This window comes from Colletotrichum acutatum (genome assembly GCF_030867785.1).
Source record: "Colletotrichum acutatum strain CBS 112980 chromosome Unknown BDZ83scaffold_1, whole genome shotgun sequence".
In the NCBI taxonomy this organism is placed as follows: Eukaryota; Fungi; Ascomycota; class Sordariomycetes; order Glomerellales; family Glomerellaceae; genus Colletotrichum; species Colletotrichum acutatum.
In genome coordinates, this window is record NW_026848995.1 from 577,812 (window position 1) to 599,165 (window position 21,354).

A 21,354-nucleotide genomic window follows, 5' to 3' on the forward strand; every position below is an offset into this window, starting at 1 on the left:
CCACTGAAAAAAGGTTGTCGATGATCTTCCAATAAATCTAAAATAACCTCTTTGACATGGTGGGAAAAAAATGAAAGTCGAAAGATGCGTGGATGCCCATTTCCTTCCCGCCCCCTTTACCCCTCAAAAGGACCCCAAAAACGACCCCCATCAACCGTCGAAATGGAGGACGTGGCCTGCGGGCTATCTGTGCCTGTGCCTGCATGCGGCGTGCGTGCGCCATGCCACCCATGATCCATCCTTCCCGCTGATGGATACGAAATTGAGAGGACGGAACAAAAACCAAAAAAAGCACCCATGAAGATTGTTGATTGTGGTTTTCTCTCTCTTTCTCTCTCCTGCCTGCACCACCAAGATTCACTCGGCCCCCATGCTACCACACCCATCGGGCGAATACACTCTCTTGGAACTAGCAAGCTAAGATCATCTCAGGTGCCTTGCCGGCTCGTGGTACGGAGTACGTAGCAACGGCGTAAGGCTGATGAGACCCTTGAGGAAAAGGAGAACTGGCCTGCAAGGGGAAATATTCAAAGTTTGATTACTATTGTATCTCAGACAAAATTTGGTAGAAGCTACGAAGCCGTCATCATTGCTTTATTCTCTCCCCATGCTCGCTCAAAACACGTTCTGCGGACCGCTTTAAAATGAGCATGCTCTATGTAATGACGAAAGCCGCCTTGGGCCGTTCAATATGTAAGACAAGCCGTCGTGCCGGACAAGAACCCATGTTCTTTTGTCCCGACTCCGTCGTCTGAACCATCTACGGATATTGACAGGCAAGGGCCGCAAGGCGGACTTGATGAGGGGCTAGGAAAATTGGCTTTCTGGGTGCCCGGACACGGATATCGCACATTCCTTCTCCCGCTTCTTCTCGAAGCTCGGCGGAACTTGGAAGCATGATGAAGTAATAGAACAAGATGAGGGCTGATTTCACCGCGTCGCAATCCTTGTCTAGAAGCCTCGCGGAAGCCAACTTGAAGGTTCCGCTCCAAACGTTTCAACCACGCACGCCTCTATCCTGTCTGCTGCAGACTGGCACCTGTCATGGGAAGCCGCCCACAATTTGCAAGCCGCGCGCTGCGAGGCTGTTCCCCGAGGTTCCCGCCGTTGAGGCTGATTTGTTTCTCACTGTGCCCCGGCATGTCACCTTTCAAAGTCGTCGACACGTACCGGTGTCCCTGTTCAGTCCGCGCCGGATGCTCTATCCCGTAACGGTTTAGGTGGTGTAGTTGTTCGGCACTGCTGCTATGTCTTGGTTTGCTGCCCATTCTTTAGAGGTTCCCCGGAGCGGGCGGACGGGACAGGCTCTGCCCGATGGGCAGCTCCCCTGGCACTCGGCCGAGTAATCTGTTCCTCCTCCACACCCCCATCATACCGGAGATTGTGACGCTTCCTCTCCAAGTGTAACTTTGTGAATATTCGTCGTGATGTTTGCCTTCTTCTTGACGGTTGACCGTCGCTCTTGTCGGCTTTTCCCGCATGGTCGGATCGCCTAGGAAATGTACCGTATGCGAGTCACGGAATGTCCAACACAATCTGACGGACATGGATCAGGAGCAAAGTGGACATCCAGAACAGAGACTGGATCCCCATTCGGACCGTTCTGGCTCTGGACACACCCCTCGTGCACCCAAACGCAATCCCATCCCGTACTTGGCCCTCCCCCTTGTCCATCCAGCCACGCTCAACAGCGTGCCCGAGATCTTGGGGGCGAAGAGCAGGAGTCCCCCCTGAATGAACGATTCCAGGAACCAGTTGCGCGAAAGGGAACAACCGAGCGTGACAGATGCTAGCTCCTAGCGCTAGGCGCGTGGTTCGTTGGCACAAGTTCGGATCCGAGGCAGACACAGCCCCAGGATGCAGGGCGAGCCATGCGGCCTGAAACCACCAGTGCGCCAGTTGTACGGATAAACGTCCCCCTTCGATATTCAACGAAAATAAAGGTTCATAGAACGTCCAATAATTAACTCCCTGGAGCTCTCAGCCAGCAACAGCCCCTTTCATGTCAAGCTCGAGATTTTAGGTGGATAGACTGTGATCCTTTGATGGTTGCAAAAGGCTGGACGGCATGTTGGGGACAGGCCTGACGGGATCGAATAGGATAAGGCAAGACTTGGCGTGGGTGACGGCTTCCTCGGTAGGTTCCTGTTCGAGGGCCTGCGATATTATCGAGCCAGGTGGCCACCGCTAGTTTTTTAGCATGTGAATGATGACACTACTGGCTTGCTCACCCCATTTTTCTTTTGGACCAGCTCCCCTGCTCACCGTGGGCTTATGACACTGCCCATTTCGGTTGGCTGGCAAAAGGTGGTTCTGCTTGCATTCTATTTGCTGGGGGACTGCCGTTGCCAGCATCTCCAGGACGAGTGGAGAGGATGGCGCGCCATGAGGGATGCCGAGGGAAACAGCAAGCTAATTCCCACCAACGGCTTGAAGATGGGGGGAAGTTGGGTCTCCCCTTCCAGACCGATGTGCGACTTCCATAAGACTACCCATCCTTGTCAGCAAAGCTATACGGCGTCGACCTGTTGGCCTTTGGTTGGACATAGAGCCGTCGACAAGTCCTTTGGATTGGGCTTTGCTAAGAGGAGCACGTCCTAGGCTCATTCGCGAGAGTGAGGATATTAGTGAATTAGCCAGAGTGAGAAAAGGGCGCAGATTTTCTGGTCGCCATCAGACCCCGCGATCTCCACAAAGCTACTGACCAGTCCTATGAAGACATCGGCTCCTCATCATCCCATTTCTTCTCGCCCACAAGGACAGGCTGCAGGCCGTTCGGGTGATGGCCAGGCGAGCCTATCCCACGCATGTTCCTGCATTTTTGGCTCTTGCATCCGTCCTTTTCATTAGCTGCGGCGCGAGCTGTATATATTAACTTGGCTGTTGGACAGGGCCAAGGCGTCTGTCAAACGACACCGGTCCGCCACCGGCCTATTCATTATTCTGGAGGTCTTGATCAACCTAGAATGTGGACGCGTCCCCTCAAATTCGCCCAAGGATTACCCCGAAATCGAAGGGTTGTCGAAGTGGTACTCACTGATTGGGCCAGTGCCAGTGTGTGTAAGTCGCTCCACGGTCGTCTTGATCTTTGACAGGCCATTCCGGACCAGATGGCTAGGTATGCTTCTTGGTCTACGAGCTCGAGGTTCACCGCGAGGAACGTAGCATAGCGTACATAGCTTTACCATGCGCTGCCATTCTTCTGGAAGTCTACAGCAGCATCACGCTAGGTGTATGCAAGCTGGCGCACCAGGTGCAGACAATGAAACCGACGTGGCGGCATGCATGATATATCCGACATTAGATGTTGTAGTCCTTGGTACAAGGACTTGTCCCCAGCGGCCTCGTCTTAGTGGCGTGATAGTACAACTTTCAGTGCCTTCAGACACGAGGAGACAAATTGGTCGGGCATCTAACATCGGAAACCCGCATCGCAACGTATGCCACACTGTCCGGGCTGCGGGTTCTTGGACATTCATAATCCGGTGAGGCCGTTGGAACAAGAGCATGGTCCGACGATGTGGCCAACAAGCTCGCCATATCGGACGGGTGACATGCAGAGTAGACACAAAAACAAGACGAACAGTATCCGTCGAACGCTTCGTGCGGCGCTGCGAGCCTAAAAGGGCATGATGACGAGGCAGCCGGTGAGACCAGTAGCAGAATGAGTAGTGTGAGGAGTAGCTTGGCCGAGTGTCAGTTGGATTAGCGCCGTCTGTGCGTAAGGACGCTGATGAGGCCAGAACCTTCGTCGAAGACCCGAAGAAGGGTTCGATTGGGTGGCATGGTAGGATGGTTGGATAGTACTGGATCGGGAAGCGATTTCGAGCTGTCTCAACTTCCAAGTATTCAGCGCCGAAATTACATCAAAGCCCGGGGTTCGTCGAAGGCAGTGCGTAGAGTAGGTACTAGGACGTGCCTGCGCAGCTGGTTGGCAGGTTTCGATGATTAAGGGAACTCAGATGTTGATTGATCAATGAGAGCCCGCCGGCTAAGTTGGAGTGTTTTGTCTAGTGTGGGTGACACCGTGACAATGGTAAACGCCGCGACGTCGTTGCTTTTCGATGCTTCCTATGAGCGGCACTTGAAGATGAGTGCTATACGACGGCTGGGCCTGGAACTCAAAGAACTGGCTCAAGAAGCATTCCAGGATGACCATTCCACGACGAACCTTGTCTTTGGGATTCCAGAACCGAACCCCAGCAAGCAGAGTATGGTGGTGCAGCTCCAATTCCCATGCGAGCGGGCACCAAGTCAATTGTGACCAAGGGGAGGGGCCCCTGGCAGTCTAGAGGCTGGAGCTGCTGGGACTCTAGAGGCGAGGGGAAGAGAGTGTGGATTGAGCTACGGGGGCTCGTCGACAGGGTATTGAAGCCAGTTGAGTGTTGGGGAGATTGATGTCTTTGCGTCTTCAAAACTGGGCGAGGCCGGTGTGAATAGGTATCCGTACTTGATGCCAGGAGGTGGTGGCTTGGGGAGGGAACTCGAATACTCCGGAGAAGAGGGACCTAACAACTGCTTTGATCAGTTGGTTCGTGGGTGAGGGGAGCGGCACGGGGGGGTGGGAGAGTTGAGGTATGATGCGGTGCGTTATCACATCTGAGATGCAGTGCAGAGTACGTACCTTGCCGTACCGTGCCGTCACCCTCCTCTCTGCCGTTCCTCGACTTCAAATCGCTACAGGCACGGGCAGCGAGTACATTTGAATACCTTGGGAAGATGTCCGAACACTGCGTTAGCTTACTCAACTCGAGGTATACAAACGTGACGGCCATGGCTGCAGCAGTGTAGTCGGTACCTAGGTACCTATACTAGCAGCATAGAGCCACTGGTAGGCACCATAGATATATGATGTATCCGTATATTCCATTGTAATCACCGATAAATGCTTGCAAAAGAAATGGAGAAGGGCAATGAATAATAGACATACAGGAACAATGAAATAGATGGCAACGGCAAAACCCAGGCCGGCCAGAAAGAGTGGCTGGTTGAGATTCCTAGCCTGACGCTAGAGGCAAGCAAGATATCTTGGGTGTACAATCGACAAAAAGGCAGGTACGTATCCTTAGTCTGGGAAGGTACCGTAGATAAGTACCGTTAGGTAAGGCAGACAGGTACCTTTCCCACACTTTTCCTAACGAAGGAAATGCGGCACACATGGCAAGAATACTTGACGCAGACGGTGTCATCAGATGGAGGGAAGTGCAAGGAACGAAGGTACGAGTACAAAGATGATTACCCAAGCATCAGGAGCCCCTCGAGGACCTAATGTCCAGTGCGGCCTAGCTCCAAGTATTAGCCCCTGCAAAGCTCTGGTGGACTGTGGACAAGCACGCACTAACGTACCCGGCTGGTGGAGGTGGTGGACTAGGGCAAGTACGAGCCGGCCTGTAATGATAAGGTAAGCGGGGAGTGGAGAATACAGGGATCGCACCTGGCTACAACCTACAGCCAAAACTTCCATTCGCGACTGCAACTGCGGTACCTTACCGCGGTACAATGCGGCAGATACCGTGTCTCCGTTCCAATGGGTCTTGACCATCTCCCATCTCCAAGCTCCCATTCCGACCACTCCCCATGCACCTGTCGTTGGCATTGCTGTGCATCCCACGCCGTACCCATGCAAAACCAAAGGGCCTTTCGATGGATCTTTGACCATGGCATGGCATAGCGCTGCAAATCCGTAGGAGCTTCCAAGATACACGCCCATGGGCCACCCATGGCTCATGACTGGCTCTCTGCACATTTCTCGGGCTATCTCGTCCTACCACCTCCCGCCGCCGCTCGACGTCAGCACTCTGGTTCGGTCCGCTTCTCGGCCTCCTTGACACCATTCGAATCGGCTCGACGTTGCAGCCAGGCGTGCGTCGTACTAGGCTGCCAGGGCCTCTTCAACCCCGGAGATGGCTCGCTGTCGATCAAAGTTACAGACTAAGGCAGGAGAGATTCGAGCCGGTGCAAGTGCCTCTCCACGCCATCCAAGCTCAACAACACGGCGCTCGGCTCAGCCCAAGCCTCTAGACTAGAAGCCTTCAGAGAATCTTCAGCCATTCTACCGGCCACCTGTCATTGCCATTTTGGCAAAGGTGCGACGACCGTCTTTTGCTTCGCCTCCGCCGGCTCTCGACGGTGCTGCTGTCTCATTCCGTTAGCACCACGGCAGACGGGACAACGTCTGCCGAAAAGATGGCTTTGAATGCTTGGTCCTCGGTCGCAAGCCTAGTTTCTCGCCCTAGGGTTTGATGATTAGGTATCTCAGCTACTCTGCGGCACCCAGTATGGTTGAGGATGATCCAGTATCTGATTAATCCAAGCCAAGAGAGAAATAAAGCCGAAAACCGCAAGCATGGTGGTCCGCACCTGGCAAATTCCATCAACACCATAGACGATTATAGGTGTTATCCTTCTACGGATTCTCACACAGCTCCCAACTTCAAACACTCTGTGGCGTACGTCTGCCTTTCGCCCAGACCAGGGCGGTCTGGGGCCGACAGAGCGGGCTCCCGAGCAGAGCTTCTGCTTTAAGACCCTCGCAGCCCTCCACCTTCCACGTCCCCCGTTGTGGCCGGACGGGGTCGGTAGACAGTTGAGGTCGACTCCTTCGAGAACAAGACTGGATGATGCACTTGACCCATCAAGGCAGGATAAGACGGGGTCAAGCCTCAGGTACCGTCTCCGTACCCGTCCTCAATCTTATGTGTCTCCCAGCAGCCCCTCCAGGACGGTCAGGAGTATGAGGGTCCCTTTGGGCCTTGGGCGAGACTGGGACCATCAACCCCACGAGAGATGCCAGGTGGACTGGCGCTGTGGATGAAGAAATTGGTGGACTTGCCCTACTGGGCAGGGCAACAAGGCGGGTAAGGTACGGCTACAGCCTACGGACGGGTACGGGTACAGATACCTTGCCTGCCAATGCTAATCCGCCTGCCTGGTTTGCTCTCTCGACGCTAGAGACTCCTTACAAGGTGGTTATTACGGAGTACCACCTGGCTCAACTCCTCAAGATGCGGATCATCTGGTCATTGTCGTCGTGTGTGCTTACTGCGGCAACAGGATGGATACCCTACGCGATCCATTGGCTCAGCTGAGCTCCCAGCCTGTCAGCGGAGACATCGAGGCATCCGGCACATGGATAGTGGCACTAAGAAGGGCGCGAAGTACCATGACACCCAAGTGGGAAGGGGACTGTGAGTGCGAGGAATCTCCGCCAGGGCTGGAGCCAGGAGCAACAGGAAGCGCGGTGCAGAAGTCGTACCTCAGGCAACTTGCCTCATTTGGTTGCGCCTCGGTATCTTGGGAGTTGGAACTTGATATCAATATCGAATGAGCATGGCCACTTATTATGATGACATGGGGCATTGACGGCTTTGTGCCCTTTTCGCTGTCTGGGTGCTTAATTTCACGCTCAACCCTACCACGGTCGCGCTATTCCCTACCGCCATTTCGAACATTTCCCCCGGCTGTTCCCCCGTTGCCTTTCCACTAACAAACCCCCTCTTTGCTGCTGGCACTTTTTATTTTTTATTTTTTTATTTTACATTGCGGCTGGGCCAGCCTGTCGGGAAGTCTCTGAGTTTCTTGGGACGACGTTGGACGCAAAGTACGGTCAAGCTAGCCTCTCAGCTGCAGAGGCAGACAGGCACATAGGCTATAGGGTACTTTGGCATGCTCAGTTCGTGCGAATGCACATTCACAGTATACACTCAGTGTGGAGCAATACTGTATTCGTGACACTGCCCTGCGTGACGATGACGGCGAGGCGAAGGCCCATCAAGTTGCGTCCTTGGGCAGCTGGGCACAAGTCGTGATCCTATACAGTGCATTCAACAATGGCTACGTGCGAATACATGGTCATCGACGGCCTCCTGTCCCTGCGCTGGGTAAGGATACAAGCCGTTCAACAAGTAGACTCGGGTTGGACAATGGGCGCACACACAGATAGGGCATCTCGGAATTCCCTCTCTCCACCGTTGGGAGCAGGAACTTGACCTCCAGACTTGAAGGGGGAGGGGGTACTGAGGGAGGACTCGAGAAAGTCGAAAAGGGCTTTCGGGCAGCGCATTGGTCGCATACACACCCGTCCACGGAATCCAATGCCATTTGCCTTACGGGTACCTCTCACCTTTACTTCCGACAAGAGTTCATGTACTTTACATGCCTCGTGCTGGTCCCTTGCACAGATGCACTCAATCACTCACAGCAGCTCGCCGCATTCTGACTCGGTTTTTGCCTGTCAATGGATGGTCCTGGCGATTGAGAGTTGAGACTGAAGTCACCGACGATACATCGGCTACCGCCGCCGCTCTGATGTATGTTCCATCTCATCGACGATGAAGTACGGATAGACCGAACTGCCTCGACTCTTTTTTGCTCCTTGACGACGGACATTGGCACAGATCATGCGTATGTTGCGGACTTTAGGCAGACGTGGACCCCTATCATCCCTTGGAGGCTCAACCCTCTCTCTCCTTCGAAGCATTTGGTGCCTTGATACACTACCTATGGCGTCCGTCCTCGCTCTTGTGTCTGATGTACCTAGAACGTCTGGTCTTGGCCCTGCCCTCCACCAGTCGATTGTCTCTAGCTCGAACACGCTCGCACTGCCCTACGACATCGAGGAGAGGAGGCGTGCTTGACACCCATAAGACGGTACACTACTGAGTGGTGAGTGGGAGAGAGGGTTGTTTTAGAAATGGTGGTTCATTTTTATCAGCACTTCCTTGTCTGTGTCATGCCTCGAACCTCGCCCCCCGCCTTCCCCGTCCGACCCAAGAAAAGAAACAGGAGACATTCTATCCGTCTCTTGTTCTTCTGCCCGTTATTTGCTGTCTGTGTGTCAGCCCAGTCTCCTCATTTTTTATTTTATTTTATTTTTGCCTCGGTCACCCCTTTTGGCCACAGTCGTCGTCGACGTCTTCCAGGTATCCGTACGAAGTACTGACCAAGACCAAGGAAAGACGGACTAACGATACTACGGAGTACTTAATTTTGTAGAAAGTACGGATACGGACGGAGTACCTCGGATTTAGAGAGAGAGAGAAGAGGGGGGAAACGACTGCGCAGTGCGCACCAAGGCGGCGTTAATTCATGCCGGGTGGGAAGTATACTACCACGATTCTTTGGTTTGCATAGGGAACCAATTCTTCTTCTTTGTCGACGCCATTTCCCGGGGCCTGGTAAGCCTGGGTGGTCCAATTTCACTCGGCCAGCATCAAAGAAGCCATCAAACATCAACCCGGCAAATGAGGATAGAAGGCAACATCAATCAATCAAGTTCGGAGTAGGTATTTCGTACCTGCGTACGTATTCGTACCTACTGGCCATGAGTCCCGAGTCCCATCGAGAGTTGAAGGTTCGCATCCCCTGGCGAATCCTCCATCTCACTGCCAGATTCGGCCTGCGACAGGGCATTTCTACTTCTGGACTTGCAACGCTGCCCTGCACGCTGGGCCCCAGCTCTGCGTCCTGGCCTGCCCTGTCTGGTCCCAAGGTATCCGTACGGATATTCGTACAGAAAGCAGAGCACAACACAAATACTGCGTAGGTATTCGTATGGATACCTGTTTTGTTATGCAAGGTACGGATACCGCCTCCAGCCATCTCTTGAGCCCGCAATGCACCGGGATCGCAATAGACATGCTGCTGCACTGTGAGAGGCGAGCTTGCCAGAGGGGCAAAGAGGAGCCCATCTCCCTCTACCTTAGTAAGTTCATTGGGACTCTGGGAGAGAGCAAGAAAGATGAGATCCGTCAGGGAGGCAAGAAGGCAAAAGCGGAGGAGGGCAGAGAGACGAGCAAGGTACTCGTGGCATCTGCTACCGTGGTATACCATAGTTGTACCCCTCATGTCTTCCCAGTCTCGATGGCGCTGGCGCTATTGCTGGCGCAGCTAGGGACGTACCTGATTACTGAGATGGTGCTGGTGCTGCCCTGCCCTGCCCGGCTTCCACTACCTACCTGACCTTAGGTGTGAGGTACGGTGTACTGTTGTAAGGGAAGGTACCTGGTGGTGGAGGAGGAGGAGGAGGAGACGGAAGAGGAAGTGAAGTGAAGTGACCCCAGGCCTCAATGCTGAGTTCTTTCTGCCCGTCTGCTGCTGCCGCTCACGCCGTCGCCGCAATGCGCAACTTGACCTCCCACCCTTGGCTCACGCCCTCCTCCACATCCGCATAGGAACACATTTACACACCCACACACCTCTCACACACTCTCTTTCTCTCCGTCTCTCTCTCTCTCTCTCACTCCAGCTCTCTCTTCCCATTATCCACTCCACAATCCACACCCAGGTCCCAAATTCCCAAGTCAAGTCTTCCCTCTCCAACACCCTTCGACGACGCTACCTCACAACCACACTCACACTGCAACTACGGAGTACGGATACCTTACCTCCACGCAACCCTGTCCGCCTCCTGCGACCCTGGACACACACTCACGCATACGCACACACACACACCTCTTCTCTCGCTCTCCTTCGCTGCCGCTCCTCTTCTCCTCATCCTCACCTCCTCACAGCACTGTCCACCACTGTCTAGCCTACCCTGCCATCCTAGGCAGTCCTGGGTCCTGGCCCCCCTCCCCCCATCGACTCCTGGTCGCATCCATCATCGAACATCGGTTTCCTCTGGGCCCCAGCAGCTCAGTGATATGACCCTGCCTGTGTGTACCCAGCCCAGATCTTGTTCCTTACCCCGGTCGCCTCCCCGTCTAGGTCTACCCACGTCAACCCTTCACGCCTCACGCCGGGACCTGTCGTCCATTCATAATAAGGCTTGACCTTCTCCCGCGTACCCCCCTCACCATCACCCACCAATCCGGACAATTCCCAACCCAGCGCGCTCCCAGAGAGAAATTCGAGACACAACTCCCCTCTGGTACTTTCTTTTCCTACAACTTCCTCTTTTCCAACAAGTCTTTTGCACAAGACACGTCTGTCTCGTCGCCGACATCTCCAGCACTAAAGGACTCACTCAGAGTGAGAGTGAGAGCGAGCGAGCGCGAGTGAGAGAGAGAAAGAGCCGCCGAGTGCGCGGCCAGGTCGGGACGGTCGTCGCCAGCTACGCATACACAGAACTCAAGCAACCGGCTTGAATGTAACCGCTTCTTTGATTCCGCTCTCCGTTCGAGGCTACTTCCACGACCTCACCGCTACCAACAAATCGACTCGTCACGTCCGAATTCACAATGTCAAACGATCCCTCCGTGAGGCGTATCTTGCCTCAGAGCTCCCAGATGGGCAGCTTCTCTTTCGCGCCGCAGCAGTTCCCTCAACGGGAAACTCAAAAGAGTGCGCCATCCACCTCTACCTCTACCGCCCTCCGCTCCGGCCTGCCCACAACGTGTCCGTTCCGTCTAACCAAATGTGCCTTTCTGTAGATTATGTCTTCGTGGATGAACACAATCGTCATAAGCGATTGAAGGGTATGTCCACTTTCCCTTGGACAAACGAATCTATGTTGTGCAGTCTAGCTAAACTGATGAAATCAAGTGATGAGAGCTTGTGAAGGATGCAGAAGAAGAAAGATCAAGTGCGACGCGGCCACAACGAACACCTGGCCTTGCTCGGCGTGCATCAGACTCAAGCTCCATTGTGTGCGCCCCAATGGCCAGTACGATGGCACCTCGACCGACGCCTATGAGCCTATTGGTGATGAGTTCGCTGCCGCCTCATCGCAGCTGCAGAACAGCTTCCGCCAGCAAGTGCCTATGCAGCAGCAGTCCATGATGGCCGGGAGTCAGAAGCCCAACCCTTCGATGTATGCTGCACAGGGCGCATATTCGGATCCCAACGTCTTTCCACCTGTCCACTACTCCGATCAGCAGGTCCATCAACACAACATGCACTATACGACGGTTTCTCCCTCTTCATCCATGATGGAACAGCCTTACACCGGTCAGAACGTATTCCCAACGCCGCCTCTTCAGCAGAGTCAACGTCCAGATTCCCCTCCCGACACCTATTCCAATGACGGCTCGTACCAGCAATCAGATCTTGCTGATCTTCTGGGTTCCCTGAAGGTCAACGAAGCTGGAACAGGTAATGCCCTCTCTCGCAGCTTACTACACATAGTGGGGTTACTGACGCGCAATGCAGCACCGTATTTGAGGAACAAGGCCTCTTTTCTGCATGATGAGGAGCCCGCCGTTGAAGACGAGGAGTACAAGACCCCTCTCCCGCCAATTATCACCGGACCGGGCCTCAAGATTCGCATTCCACCTGAACTGATGCCGGATGACGAGACGGTTATGCACTACTTTGATCTCTTCTTCAGCCACGTGCATCCATACGTACCTGTCCTCAGCAAAAGCGTCTTCTATCACCAGTGGAATACGAACAGAGAATCCGTATCACCTCTCATTCTCGAAGCTCTTTTCGCCATGGGTGGAAGATTAGCCGACGACCCTGCTCAAGGGCAGCAGTGGCTCGCTTTGGCAACAAGTATGGAAATACCCGTCAGCTAGATAGGCAAAGGCTAATAATCATGACAGAGCACGCCGACTCTTTTATGGACGTGCCGAGGCTGAGCACTCTGCAGGCCCTGCTCCTCATCTTGAAAGCTCGGGAGGCAGCACCCAAGCGTGGTTACTACTACCGCTCGTGGATGACGATTGTCCAGTGCGTTCAAATGGGCAAGGACCTTGGCCTGGACGAGCACTACACGGATCATCAAGCGGGAAGGCCATGTGGCTCTTCTCCCTTGGATTGCCAGATGAAGAGTCGAATCTGGCAGTCTATCTTTGTGTGTGAAACCATGATTGGTTCTCCTCAAGGTTGGCACTTGGTCTTTCTCGACATCTTGTGAGAATCTGCTAACTCCCCTAGGCCGGACTGATCTCGCCGTGGAGCTGGATTCCATCGATTTCAGCGTCCCACGTCCAATCCCTGGAGGCGACGACTCTGAGTACCATATCACCCGCAACTTCACCTATTTCGCACGAATTGTCCGCAACGTCAGCCGCATGAACACGGCTTATGGCCATCTTAAAAAGAAGAAGACGAAGGATTGGGGCGTCGATCCCGAGTTTGTGCAGCTCAACCCGGCCTTGAACGCCTGGTTGAATGACCTTCCAGCGGATTTGTCGGTTACTTTCCCGCCCGATGGTTCACCACCATGGCTTTCGTCACCTTACATCGGCAACTTGCATTCCTACTACTATCTGACTCTGATTCTGCTCCATCGACCACAGCTGAACTTCCTGGACCCGAACGCGCAAGATGGACAATGGAAGCAGCACATGATGATCTGCTACTCTTCTGCCAAAGCTTTATGCCGACTTCAGGAGGCGGTCTTGAATTCTTTCGGGTTTCCTGGGCTGCAGTGTATGCTTCGTGGGTTCAGCTTCACCGTCTACTGTGGACTGTGTTGTATTGTCCTCCATCTGGTGGGTTATGATCTGCGATTCCCCGTCACTGGCTCTCTAACTTTTATGGTACACAGGTGGCCGTTGTCTCTCCAGACCCTGATCTGAACACTGATGCGAGAGAGTTCTTCACGAGACACATGCGGGTACTCGAAAGGGTCATGTCGGTTTGGCCGATGGCCGACCTGCAGAAGCAAGTTGACGCGGTGCGCGAAGCGTTTTCTGCTGACGTCAGGAAACCCTTTGTCCTTAAGCCCAGCTTCCCTTACGGCAGCCCCCAATCATCCAACCATTCCAGTCCTCCTAGGGGTTACAGGCCGGGTATGGCACGCACTGCTTCCTTGGACCACCAGTTGGACACACAGAACCTTCAACACTCCCAAGTCAGTTATACCAGCCACCCCATTACACCTCCTATTTCTGCCGGACCTGTGGATACCAAGAGTGACTCGCCTGCTATACAGTCACTCGTCATGATGGCAAGTCAAGGTTCCCAAGCGCCGGGAATGCAGCAAACCATGTCGTTGTCGGATGCGCCAGCGTGGAATCCCGCACGTATTTTTGAGTAAGTTGTTGTCGACAATCACCTACTTCAACGAAGGCACCCGCTAATACATGTCTACAGACAATGGAACACGTCTTTCGGTACGCCTCAGGTCCAACCACAGCCTTCGACGCTGCCTCCCCAGTCCAATTCGCTTAGTGTTTCTCCGTCTTCAGGTGCACCCGAAGCCCCGTCTCTCCAAGACATTCAGGCTGTCAATGCTACTCTCCCTGTAGCCTCTCAACAGTTGGCGCAACAATATTCTGCAGCCCCCGTGCAGACCTTTGTCTCGCCGGCGATGTGGCAGGAGTCCGTGGCCAGTGTCTACGAAGGCGGTCTCAAGCGGGCCTGGGATTACGATGGCGGTGGTCCTATGATGAAACGGCGATGAGCCGTTTCCAAATTGATTTTTGCAAAGCTACCTAACCTTCTTGTCGGCAACATATACGGGGTGTTTTACAACTTTGGTATAGCGACGACGATTTACCGGTTCATAACAACACTCGCCAGCCTACGGGGTGCCTCCACGAACCGCCTCTGGACCGACGAATAGGTGCCCCTTTCAGCTACAGCGATTCACGTACATATCTTGAATTTTTGCTTTATACGGTCCTTGTTCGCCTTATACACGGTTTATCCTCGCGACGAAATACTATGTACACGATTACGATGAAAATGAGGAGGAGGGGATCACAACGGAAGATCCATGTCGGGCGCCGGCGTCACTCATGCCCCTTCGGAAGCATGGCCCCCAACCGGGAATGGGGCTCCCAAGAGGCTTTTGTTTTTTCGGGACGGTGCGAAGAAAGAGAGGGAGGGAAGACTGGCGAAGCGGTGTCCTGGTCTGTATTTCTGGACTGTATTACTATATTTGGCATGTTGCCTCATGACGGAGCCAACGACGCGGCCCAATTCGGCTCGGCGTACGGACGGCGCTCACCTTGGCATCGCGAACGAGGAGTCCTGTTTGCTTACTATCACATCCATGGAAAGGCCCAAAAAAGTAACTGTAAGAGGAGAGAGAGACAGAGAGAGAGAGAGAAGAGTTTCTTTGCTTCCATTGACTTGGACCGATCAATACGGACATGATACCACCCTGCGCGCGCATACAAATTCAATCCACCTAGCAATGTGAAGTGAAGAAGACGCCGGCAAAACGAGAGGCAACCCGCGGAAACGGACATTCGCTGCATCGTTTGCTTGGCAAGCAAGGAGTACGACGTTTGGAGGGGTGTGGGACGGGAAGTCGACAATGGGTAGATCTGAGTGGTGTGTATGTGAGGTGCCCGAGGTGAGAGAGGCTCCTACCGGGAAGTCCCCAAAGCGGTCGCAAAGTCTCGCTATTGAACGAGTTGATTGGCCACGGCATCTGATGTTGACATGTTCACAGGGTTCATTCAGCCGCACGTTGAGAAGACTTGTCCCCCCAAATACACTTTGCATAAGCAGATGGTCTCAACTTCCTTCGAGCGCGGACGGACTTTGGCATGTACAAGCAGAGGCAAAAAAAAGACGTTTTGCCCTTACAATCTCACACCACAAGCCCCTAGGTTGTCAGAAGGCGAAGAGAAAGGAGCCTCCACTGGAAGCAACGATGAGCCTTGACGGGGCAAACGGGCTGACCGACAGGTTCCAAGTGAGGTCAAGGTAGGTATGTCTCGGCGGTCGGCAAAAATAAGCGTTCACATTTGTTTTGGGGCTGCACGACGGGTGGCAGATATACCTACTCCGTACGGAGTACTTGCATCTGACCTCGCTTATACAGCAACATGCAGTACTCACGACTGCCCGATTTATCCCACGCAGCCGCCTCACGAAAAATGTTACCTGTTGCCGTCGGCTATTCCGCCCTCGTAGATATTCCGCCCTCGTAGAGCACGCCGCATCGCAGACGGAGCCTAGAGATGGAGAGATGGAGAGAGAGAGAGAGAGAGAGAGAGAGTAACGGCACGGAAGCCGGGAGTCGGATGTCGGGGTATTTGTTCGGAAAGCTCTGAATAGTAGTTTCGAGTCTCTTTTGATCGGCGAGAGAAAGTGTGGGGAGCAGTGACATTCAATGGGGGACCCTTGAGCCAGGGCCCAAGGGAGAGAGAGGGGAGGCCATCGTTTAGAAACTTCAATGTGGTGAGACGGTTCAGTCACGAGCTTACATCACCGCTGACGAAAACCGCATAATTTAGCTTCTTCTCGTCGTCTTCTGCTTCTGCTGCTGCTTCGCTTCGCAATGACGACGATTGCCGCTGTGGTTTGCCGTTGGTAGCATTGGACGATTGCCGCTACGCAGTGTACCGTAGTGTAGGGTTGACGACGGGTCCTGGGTGTTTCCTTTACACGCAGGAGAAAAGGTTAAAATTGACACCAAAAAGAAAGAGTGATGGGCAGGGTCGAGAACAGTCCATGTTCGTCACTCATTTGAACGACGGGGGACAGGGAATGAGGATGGTGAGTTCAAAAATTTGGAGTCTTTTTTGGAGAGACATCGCGTGGGTAGGTACATGTGTACCAGATCGACGAAGGACTTGGGTTCACTGCAGTCTGCACCGCGCTGGCATTGCATGGGTACCTCAGGTAGATGCTGGTAAGATGGTATCTGTGCCTCGTGTTTCGCAGCCGGGACCAGGTTCGTTCGGGTCGGGTTTGATGAAATTCTCCAAAGTGATGGATGGCGGGAAGGAGAGATGTTTGGAGATGTTGGAGATTTGGCCCTTGCCATACCGCGATACATCCAGTAGGGCAGGTAGTACGGAGCGTGGGAGTAAGTACCTCCCGTATCTGACAGCCTTTACCTGAGGCCCTGAGTGACGTTGTTTCGTGATAGGTCGCTATTAGAGTTTGGCATTGGCACGTTTCCCAATATTTTGCGACGATGGTCGCCTACGAATATCTAGTGTACCAAAATCCCGTAGGTAGTCCCTCTCTTTAGGCCGCGCAACGGACAGACCGGGTTCCTGTATCGCCGATGTAGGTGTGAGATGCGTGGGAAAGTTGACGCAAGAATATGCGTGGCTTGCAGGATGAGGGGTTTGAATCCTCTGAAAGAGAGGGGGGTGCAAACTGCAAAAGACTGGATGAAGAGGGCACAAGACATTCCAGGATGTCTATCCCACATGCATACCATCTGTGATCTGGGACATGCAGGTCCAATAGACTCGAATCTTGCTTCCATTTTCATCGCATCTTTTTTTTGTATCTAGGTAGTCTGGGAAGGATCTCACCACCAAACGGGTTTCCCCGCTTCTGTGATCCTTTTCCGTCCTATGTTTTTGAATTGCGTTCTTCATACTTTCTTGTTGGGATTGAGGTTTCTCGGCGTGGCCGACGGTGAAGTTTGGTGATGCCGTTTTGGAATGCGTGCTCGCATCCTCGACGTGCGTCTTGTTGTTTCGGACTTTAAATGCCCCCCCCCCTTCCCTTCCCTCCCCTCCTTCCCTCCCTCGTGGACTTTGCGAAACATGACACAAGCATAATCGTAGAGATACGTACTTACTTAGTAGCTCAGTAAGGTAGACACAATTTCATCTCTACTATTGAGTCCCGATTTGCTCGACGGGTAGATTCGTGACTTACCCGGGCGTTGACATCCCGGTCTCCGAGTATACGCCTACTTGCATCGGGATGATAGGGTGATCATTATGCGCTGCACGCATTCAACTTTTGAATCTCATCGTGTATTTTGCGGGATGGTACCGGATGCGCTGCCGGATACCGGGTTTGAGGAAAGCGTAAAAGGAAGGTTGATAATTCTCTCAGGTAAAAAGTACACGGTGAGGCAGCGACAATGAGGGCGTGGGCAATTCCAGAGATATGGGTACCGGTAGTTGTTGGTTTCAAAGGGTCGTTGAACGTACAGGCTACTATACCTTCCATCCCACTGGCACCAACATAGAGGAAGGGGTGGTGGTGTAAGGAATAATGGGGTTACTTCGGAGTTTAATGGTAGGTATATTTCGGGGTTTTGCTCGGCGTCCGGATGCAAATGGGTGTGGTGAGGTACCAGGAACGGTAGCCGTCTTACGGCGGCGGGCCACGGCGACGGCGACGGACGGACGGAGGTGGCCGAAGAGGAAGAGGGCGGCGGTGAGAAGCAAAGCCAACCAACGTATTGTAGAGATGATGGTGGTGCGCGGACGGATTCCTCGCCGTGAGTTTCCTAGTGGTGGTGGACTAGTGGTTGTGACGGCTGGAAATGGGGCTTTGGGGCTGAATAGTGGCCCCGGCAGACGCAGAGTCAGCTCGTTTTCGTTATTAGCCTTGCCGGTTTGTGTGTGTGTGTGTGTTGTGCGGGTTCTAGACCCCTTTTACAGCATGGTTATGGTTACATCTCTCCCCTCATGTCTCTTGACAACCAACAACCAACAACCAACTTTTTGCACTCTACACGAGAGAAGCCCCTAGTTTGGGGGGGTAAGAAGAGTATCGGAGAAGGAGGAGGAGGAGGAGGATACTTGGACATCCCGAGGTTGTCAGCGGCGAAAAACGGGGGCTTCAGAGGCGATGCGGATGGCGATTGCCTCCCGGAACATGGTTCAACCTAGAGCATTTTCTTCTTTTTTTCGCCTCTTATATGGGCTGGGTATGAACACCCTCCACGACGTTATGGATATGTTACGATGATTCGATCCCACCGTTACCGTTGGCCGGAGTCCAAAATAGCTCCTCTTGGGACGTGAGTCCTTGACTCGATCTGCAGATATTGGACTGTGGCGAAATCTGAATGACTAGCGGCAGCACGTCTGCGCCAGGGAAGGGGTGAGGTATCATCTGTCACTTTTTGATTGTTTGATAGTATACAAATCGACGTCGTTTGTCTCTCGACGTCAATATCGAGCGTGATGCTTTACCGCGCGCTCGTGACGAATGCCGGAATTCCCGCGTGGGGTTTTGATCATCCACGCCCTCACCCTCATGAGTGCACACCCTTTCTAGATGCAATGACAGCGCAGAGAGCGTACGCGACTAGCATAACGTGCGTACGTACACTTTTGCCTTCTCTTGGTCTTGCTTGAATCGTACAATGCTACCGTCTCCCTGACCGGCACTTCTCTCTTCTTGACTCGAGAGTCTCGAATACATGGTGGGACGCGCTTGGCAAAGTGACCGTCCCTTCACCCTGTTCACTTGCGCTTACCCAGCGACTCGCGCACAATATTCCACACCCACCCATCGTTGACGCCATGACTAGCGCCCTTGCCGCCGCCACTGGTACTGGCACTGCTGCTCGTCTTCCCGCCCGCCTCAACGCCCGTATTGATACCAAACTGGCCGACGGGGCGGTAATGATACCACCTCCGCTTCGCCATCAGCGCCGAGACGTCCTTGGTATGCGTGACGATGCCGAGGCGCGTGGCCAAGGGCCCGCTGTCCGCGGCCACGGGGCGGAGCTCGGCGGCCGTGACGGCCGTGAGACGGGGACGGGTGGCGAGGCCCATTGTGCCGATCTCGAGCTGGGCCGTGGGCGGGAGGGTGCGGACGTAGCGTTCCAGCAGGGCGCGGGATTGGCGCGCGTAGGGGGGCAGACGGAGGTAGATGTAGGTTACGAAGGGGGCCGAGGTGTAGGCTACGAAGAGGAAGGGGATGATGCCGCAGGCGGCCACTGGTTTAGGGGGAATGGGTGTTAGTAAGTGCTGCGATGGTTTATGGAATATGAGACTCGTAGCTAGTGCTGTGACTGTATGCAACGAATAGAGGAGGAGATGGGGAGGAGGACGGGTGATAGTGAGATGCGATCGTGGTGAACGGTTGAGATAGGGGGTGGAAAGCTTACATCCCGCTGCCTCAGTGAGCGTCTTATCTTCGGCGCGGACGTAACTAGGAGCAGCTACGAAGCAGAAGAAGACGCACGAGAAGACGGTGGTGATTTTCCAAAAGGCCAGAAAGGCCGTCCGACCTGTACCGGCGTGGTAGATGAGTAGTCGCTCAGGCAGTTCTGGTAGGTCATTATTAGCCTCATTGTCCAGACACCGACGACAGTGAGATGAAGCATTATGCTACGGATCATCGAGTGATGGGTCTGCTACTCACGTGGGTTCCCGGCCCGGGGACCGGCAGAGCCTCCGGCGCCGGCTGACTTCGGGTTCGGTGGTGTGGTGACGGCCCGAGGACCGGTGGTCGGCGGTGGTGGTGCGGAGGCAAAGGGCCGTCTCAGGCTACATTGCTGGTTCTGAAGAAGAGATTTCCGGAGGGCAGGGCGGAGAGCGCATTGGCGTATCGTGGGGAAGATTCGTATCGTTTGTGGAGGCTGCCGTATTAAGGCGAGCCGTAGAAGGGACATTGTGAAGTTGTCCGAAGGGAAAGGGGGTGAGTGAGCAAGTGAGAGTGAGATGGGTGGTATAGCGAGCGTGGGAGGTTGATGATGAGATGAGAATGCTGAGGTCGGATGAGGTCACTGCACGTATCTACCCGGTACCAAATAATTTTTCCCCACGCGACGCGACTTGACTGAATCGGTCTCCAGCGCCCGGATGGTGTACGACATTCCAACATCGCCGAAACTCATGAGAAGGATAACAATCAATCGTCACAATTTGGAATTGGCATGAATTATTGTTTCTTCTTATTTGATTGACTCTCGGACTCAAGTCGGCTATGCTAGGTTGAATGGTTGACGTGACTGAAGACCGCTAACACGAGAATCCAACTTGGAAACCCTGCCAGATTCCCTACTAGCTAATAGAGCACCAACAGCATCTCATCGTCTCAAAGCCGGTGATCCCGCGCCGAACCTCGCCGCCCTTCAAGTCAAACAATGTTCTTCTGAAGCCACTCCTTCCACTGGTCAAGCGTCCAGCCGGAGCTGATCTCGTTGTTGGGGTACCCGTCAAACAGCACCGTGGGGCTGACGTGCACGCCCGTCAACCGCGCGAGCTTGATGAGCACCTTGAAGTCGTTGGTCACGCCGTTGCCGACGTTGAGCGCGCCCTCGGCGTCGGGCTTGTCCGAGACGACGAGCAGGTCCAGCACCGCCTTCTCGTCGACGCCCACGGTGCCCGCGAGCTTGGCGAGGCGCTTGTACGTCTCGTTGCGCGGCTCGTTGACGACGTTGGCGTCAAAGTAGTCCTTTTGCGCCTTGAAAAGGGCGTCGCTGTAGGCCCAGAACTTGGAGGGGGCGACCTTGACGACGGCCACGGCGGACTCGTGAACCAAGGTGCTCGAGGGGTGCCAGGGCTGGACCTGCTGGCGGAAGACGACCTCGAGGTTGGCGGCCCAGGTCGGGTTCGCGCGGATGGCGGGCACGACGGCGTTGTAAAAGGTATTGAATTGCTTGGCGGAGTAGGGGCAGACGTAGTCGAGGTAGAGCTCGATGGTGTGCGGCTGCGCGGGGACGCCATCGGCCGAGGGCTCGGGTTCCGCTCCGAAGGTCAGCTTGTGAGCTGCGAATTTGGGTGGTACGGCCATTGTTGGTGATGTGTAGCGGAAACGGGATGTGGTGGTGGTGCTTAGGTTGCGTTGGAG

The 21,354-nt window shown here is 54.1% G+C and overlaps 4 protein-coding genes across 4 annotated transcripts; 2 read left to right on the forward strand and 2 right to left on the reverse strand.

The window, feature by feature from the left end:
- Window positions 1-2,466: 2,466 nt before the first annotated feature.
- BDZ83DRAFT_596792 (uncharacterized protein) lies at window positions 2,467-3,247 on the forward strand. Its single transcript, XM_060506867.1, has one exon. It carries the CDS (start codon window positions 2,808-2,810, stop codon window positions 3,090-3,092), a length of 285 nt encoding a protein of 94 aa, XP_060371867.1. The 5' UTR covers window positions 2,467-2,807; the 3' UTR covers window positions 3,093-3,247.
- A 7,933-nt stretch (window positions 3,248-11,180) lies between these two features.
- Window positions 11,181-14,293, forward strand: BDZ83DRAFT_714801 (uncharacterized protein; the record flags this gene model as incomplete). The annotated part of the gene is made up of 8 exons (XM_060511671.1): window positions 11,181-11,283; window positions 11,373-11,417; window positions 11,485-12,033; window positions 12,091-12,435; window positions 12,486-12,767; window positions 12,820-13,379; window positions 13,436-13,923; window positions 13,984-14,293. 8 exons carry the CDS (start codon window positions 11,181-11,183, stop codon window positions 14,291-14,293), a joined length of 2,682 nt encoding a protein of 893 aa, XP_060371868.1.
- A 4,669-nt stretch (window positions 14,294-18,962) lies between these two features.
- BDZ83DRAFT_6050 (uncharacterized protein) lies at window positions 18,963-20,406 on the reverse strand. Its single transcript, XM_060507306.1, has 3 exons — window positions 19,924-20,406; window positions 19,667-19,828; window positions 18,963-19,495 (listed from the first exon to the last, which is right to left on the reverse strand). Exons 1-3 carry the CDS (start codon window positions 20,171-20,173, stop codon window positions 19,017-19,019), a joined length of 891 nt encoding a protein of 296 aa, XP_060371869.1. The 5' UTR covers window positions 20,174-20,406; the 3' UTR covers window positions 18,963-19,016.
- Window positions 20,407-20,640: 234 nt separating this feature from the next.
- On the reverse strand, window positions 20,641-21,297 carry BDZ83DRAFT_564053 (uncharacterized protein; the record flags this gene model as incomplete). The annotated part of the gene is made up of 1 exon (XM_060503604.1): window positions 20,641-21,297. One exon carries the CDS (start codon window positions 21,295-21,297, stop codon window positions 20,641-20,643), a length of 657 nt encoding a protein of 218 aa, XP_060371870.1.
- Between the last annotated feature and the right edge of the window lie 57 nt (window positions 21,298-21,354).

Excerpts from the sequence above, each read along its gene's own strand:
- BDZ83DRAFT_596792 (XM_060506867.1), top strand. The coding sequence starts at position 2,808 with ATGTTCCTGCATTTTTGGCTCTTGCATCCGTCCTTTTCATTAGCTGCG.
- BDZ83DRAFT_6050 (XM_060507306.1), bottom strand. The coding sequence starts at position 20,173 with ATGTCCCTTCTACGGCTCGCCTTAATACGGCAGCCTCCACAAACGATA. Across the intron at positions 19,829-19,923 it reads TCCCCGGGCCGGGAACCCAC|AACTGCCTGAGCGACTACTC; the intron begins GTGAGTAGCAGA and ends ATGACCTACCAG. Across the intron at positions 19,496-19,666 it reads GCTCACTGAGGCAGCGGGAT|TGGCCGCCTGCGGCATCATC; the intron begins GTAAGCTTTCCA and ends CCCCTAAACCAG.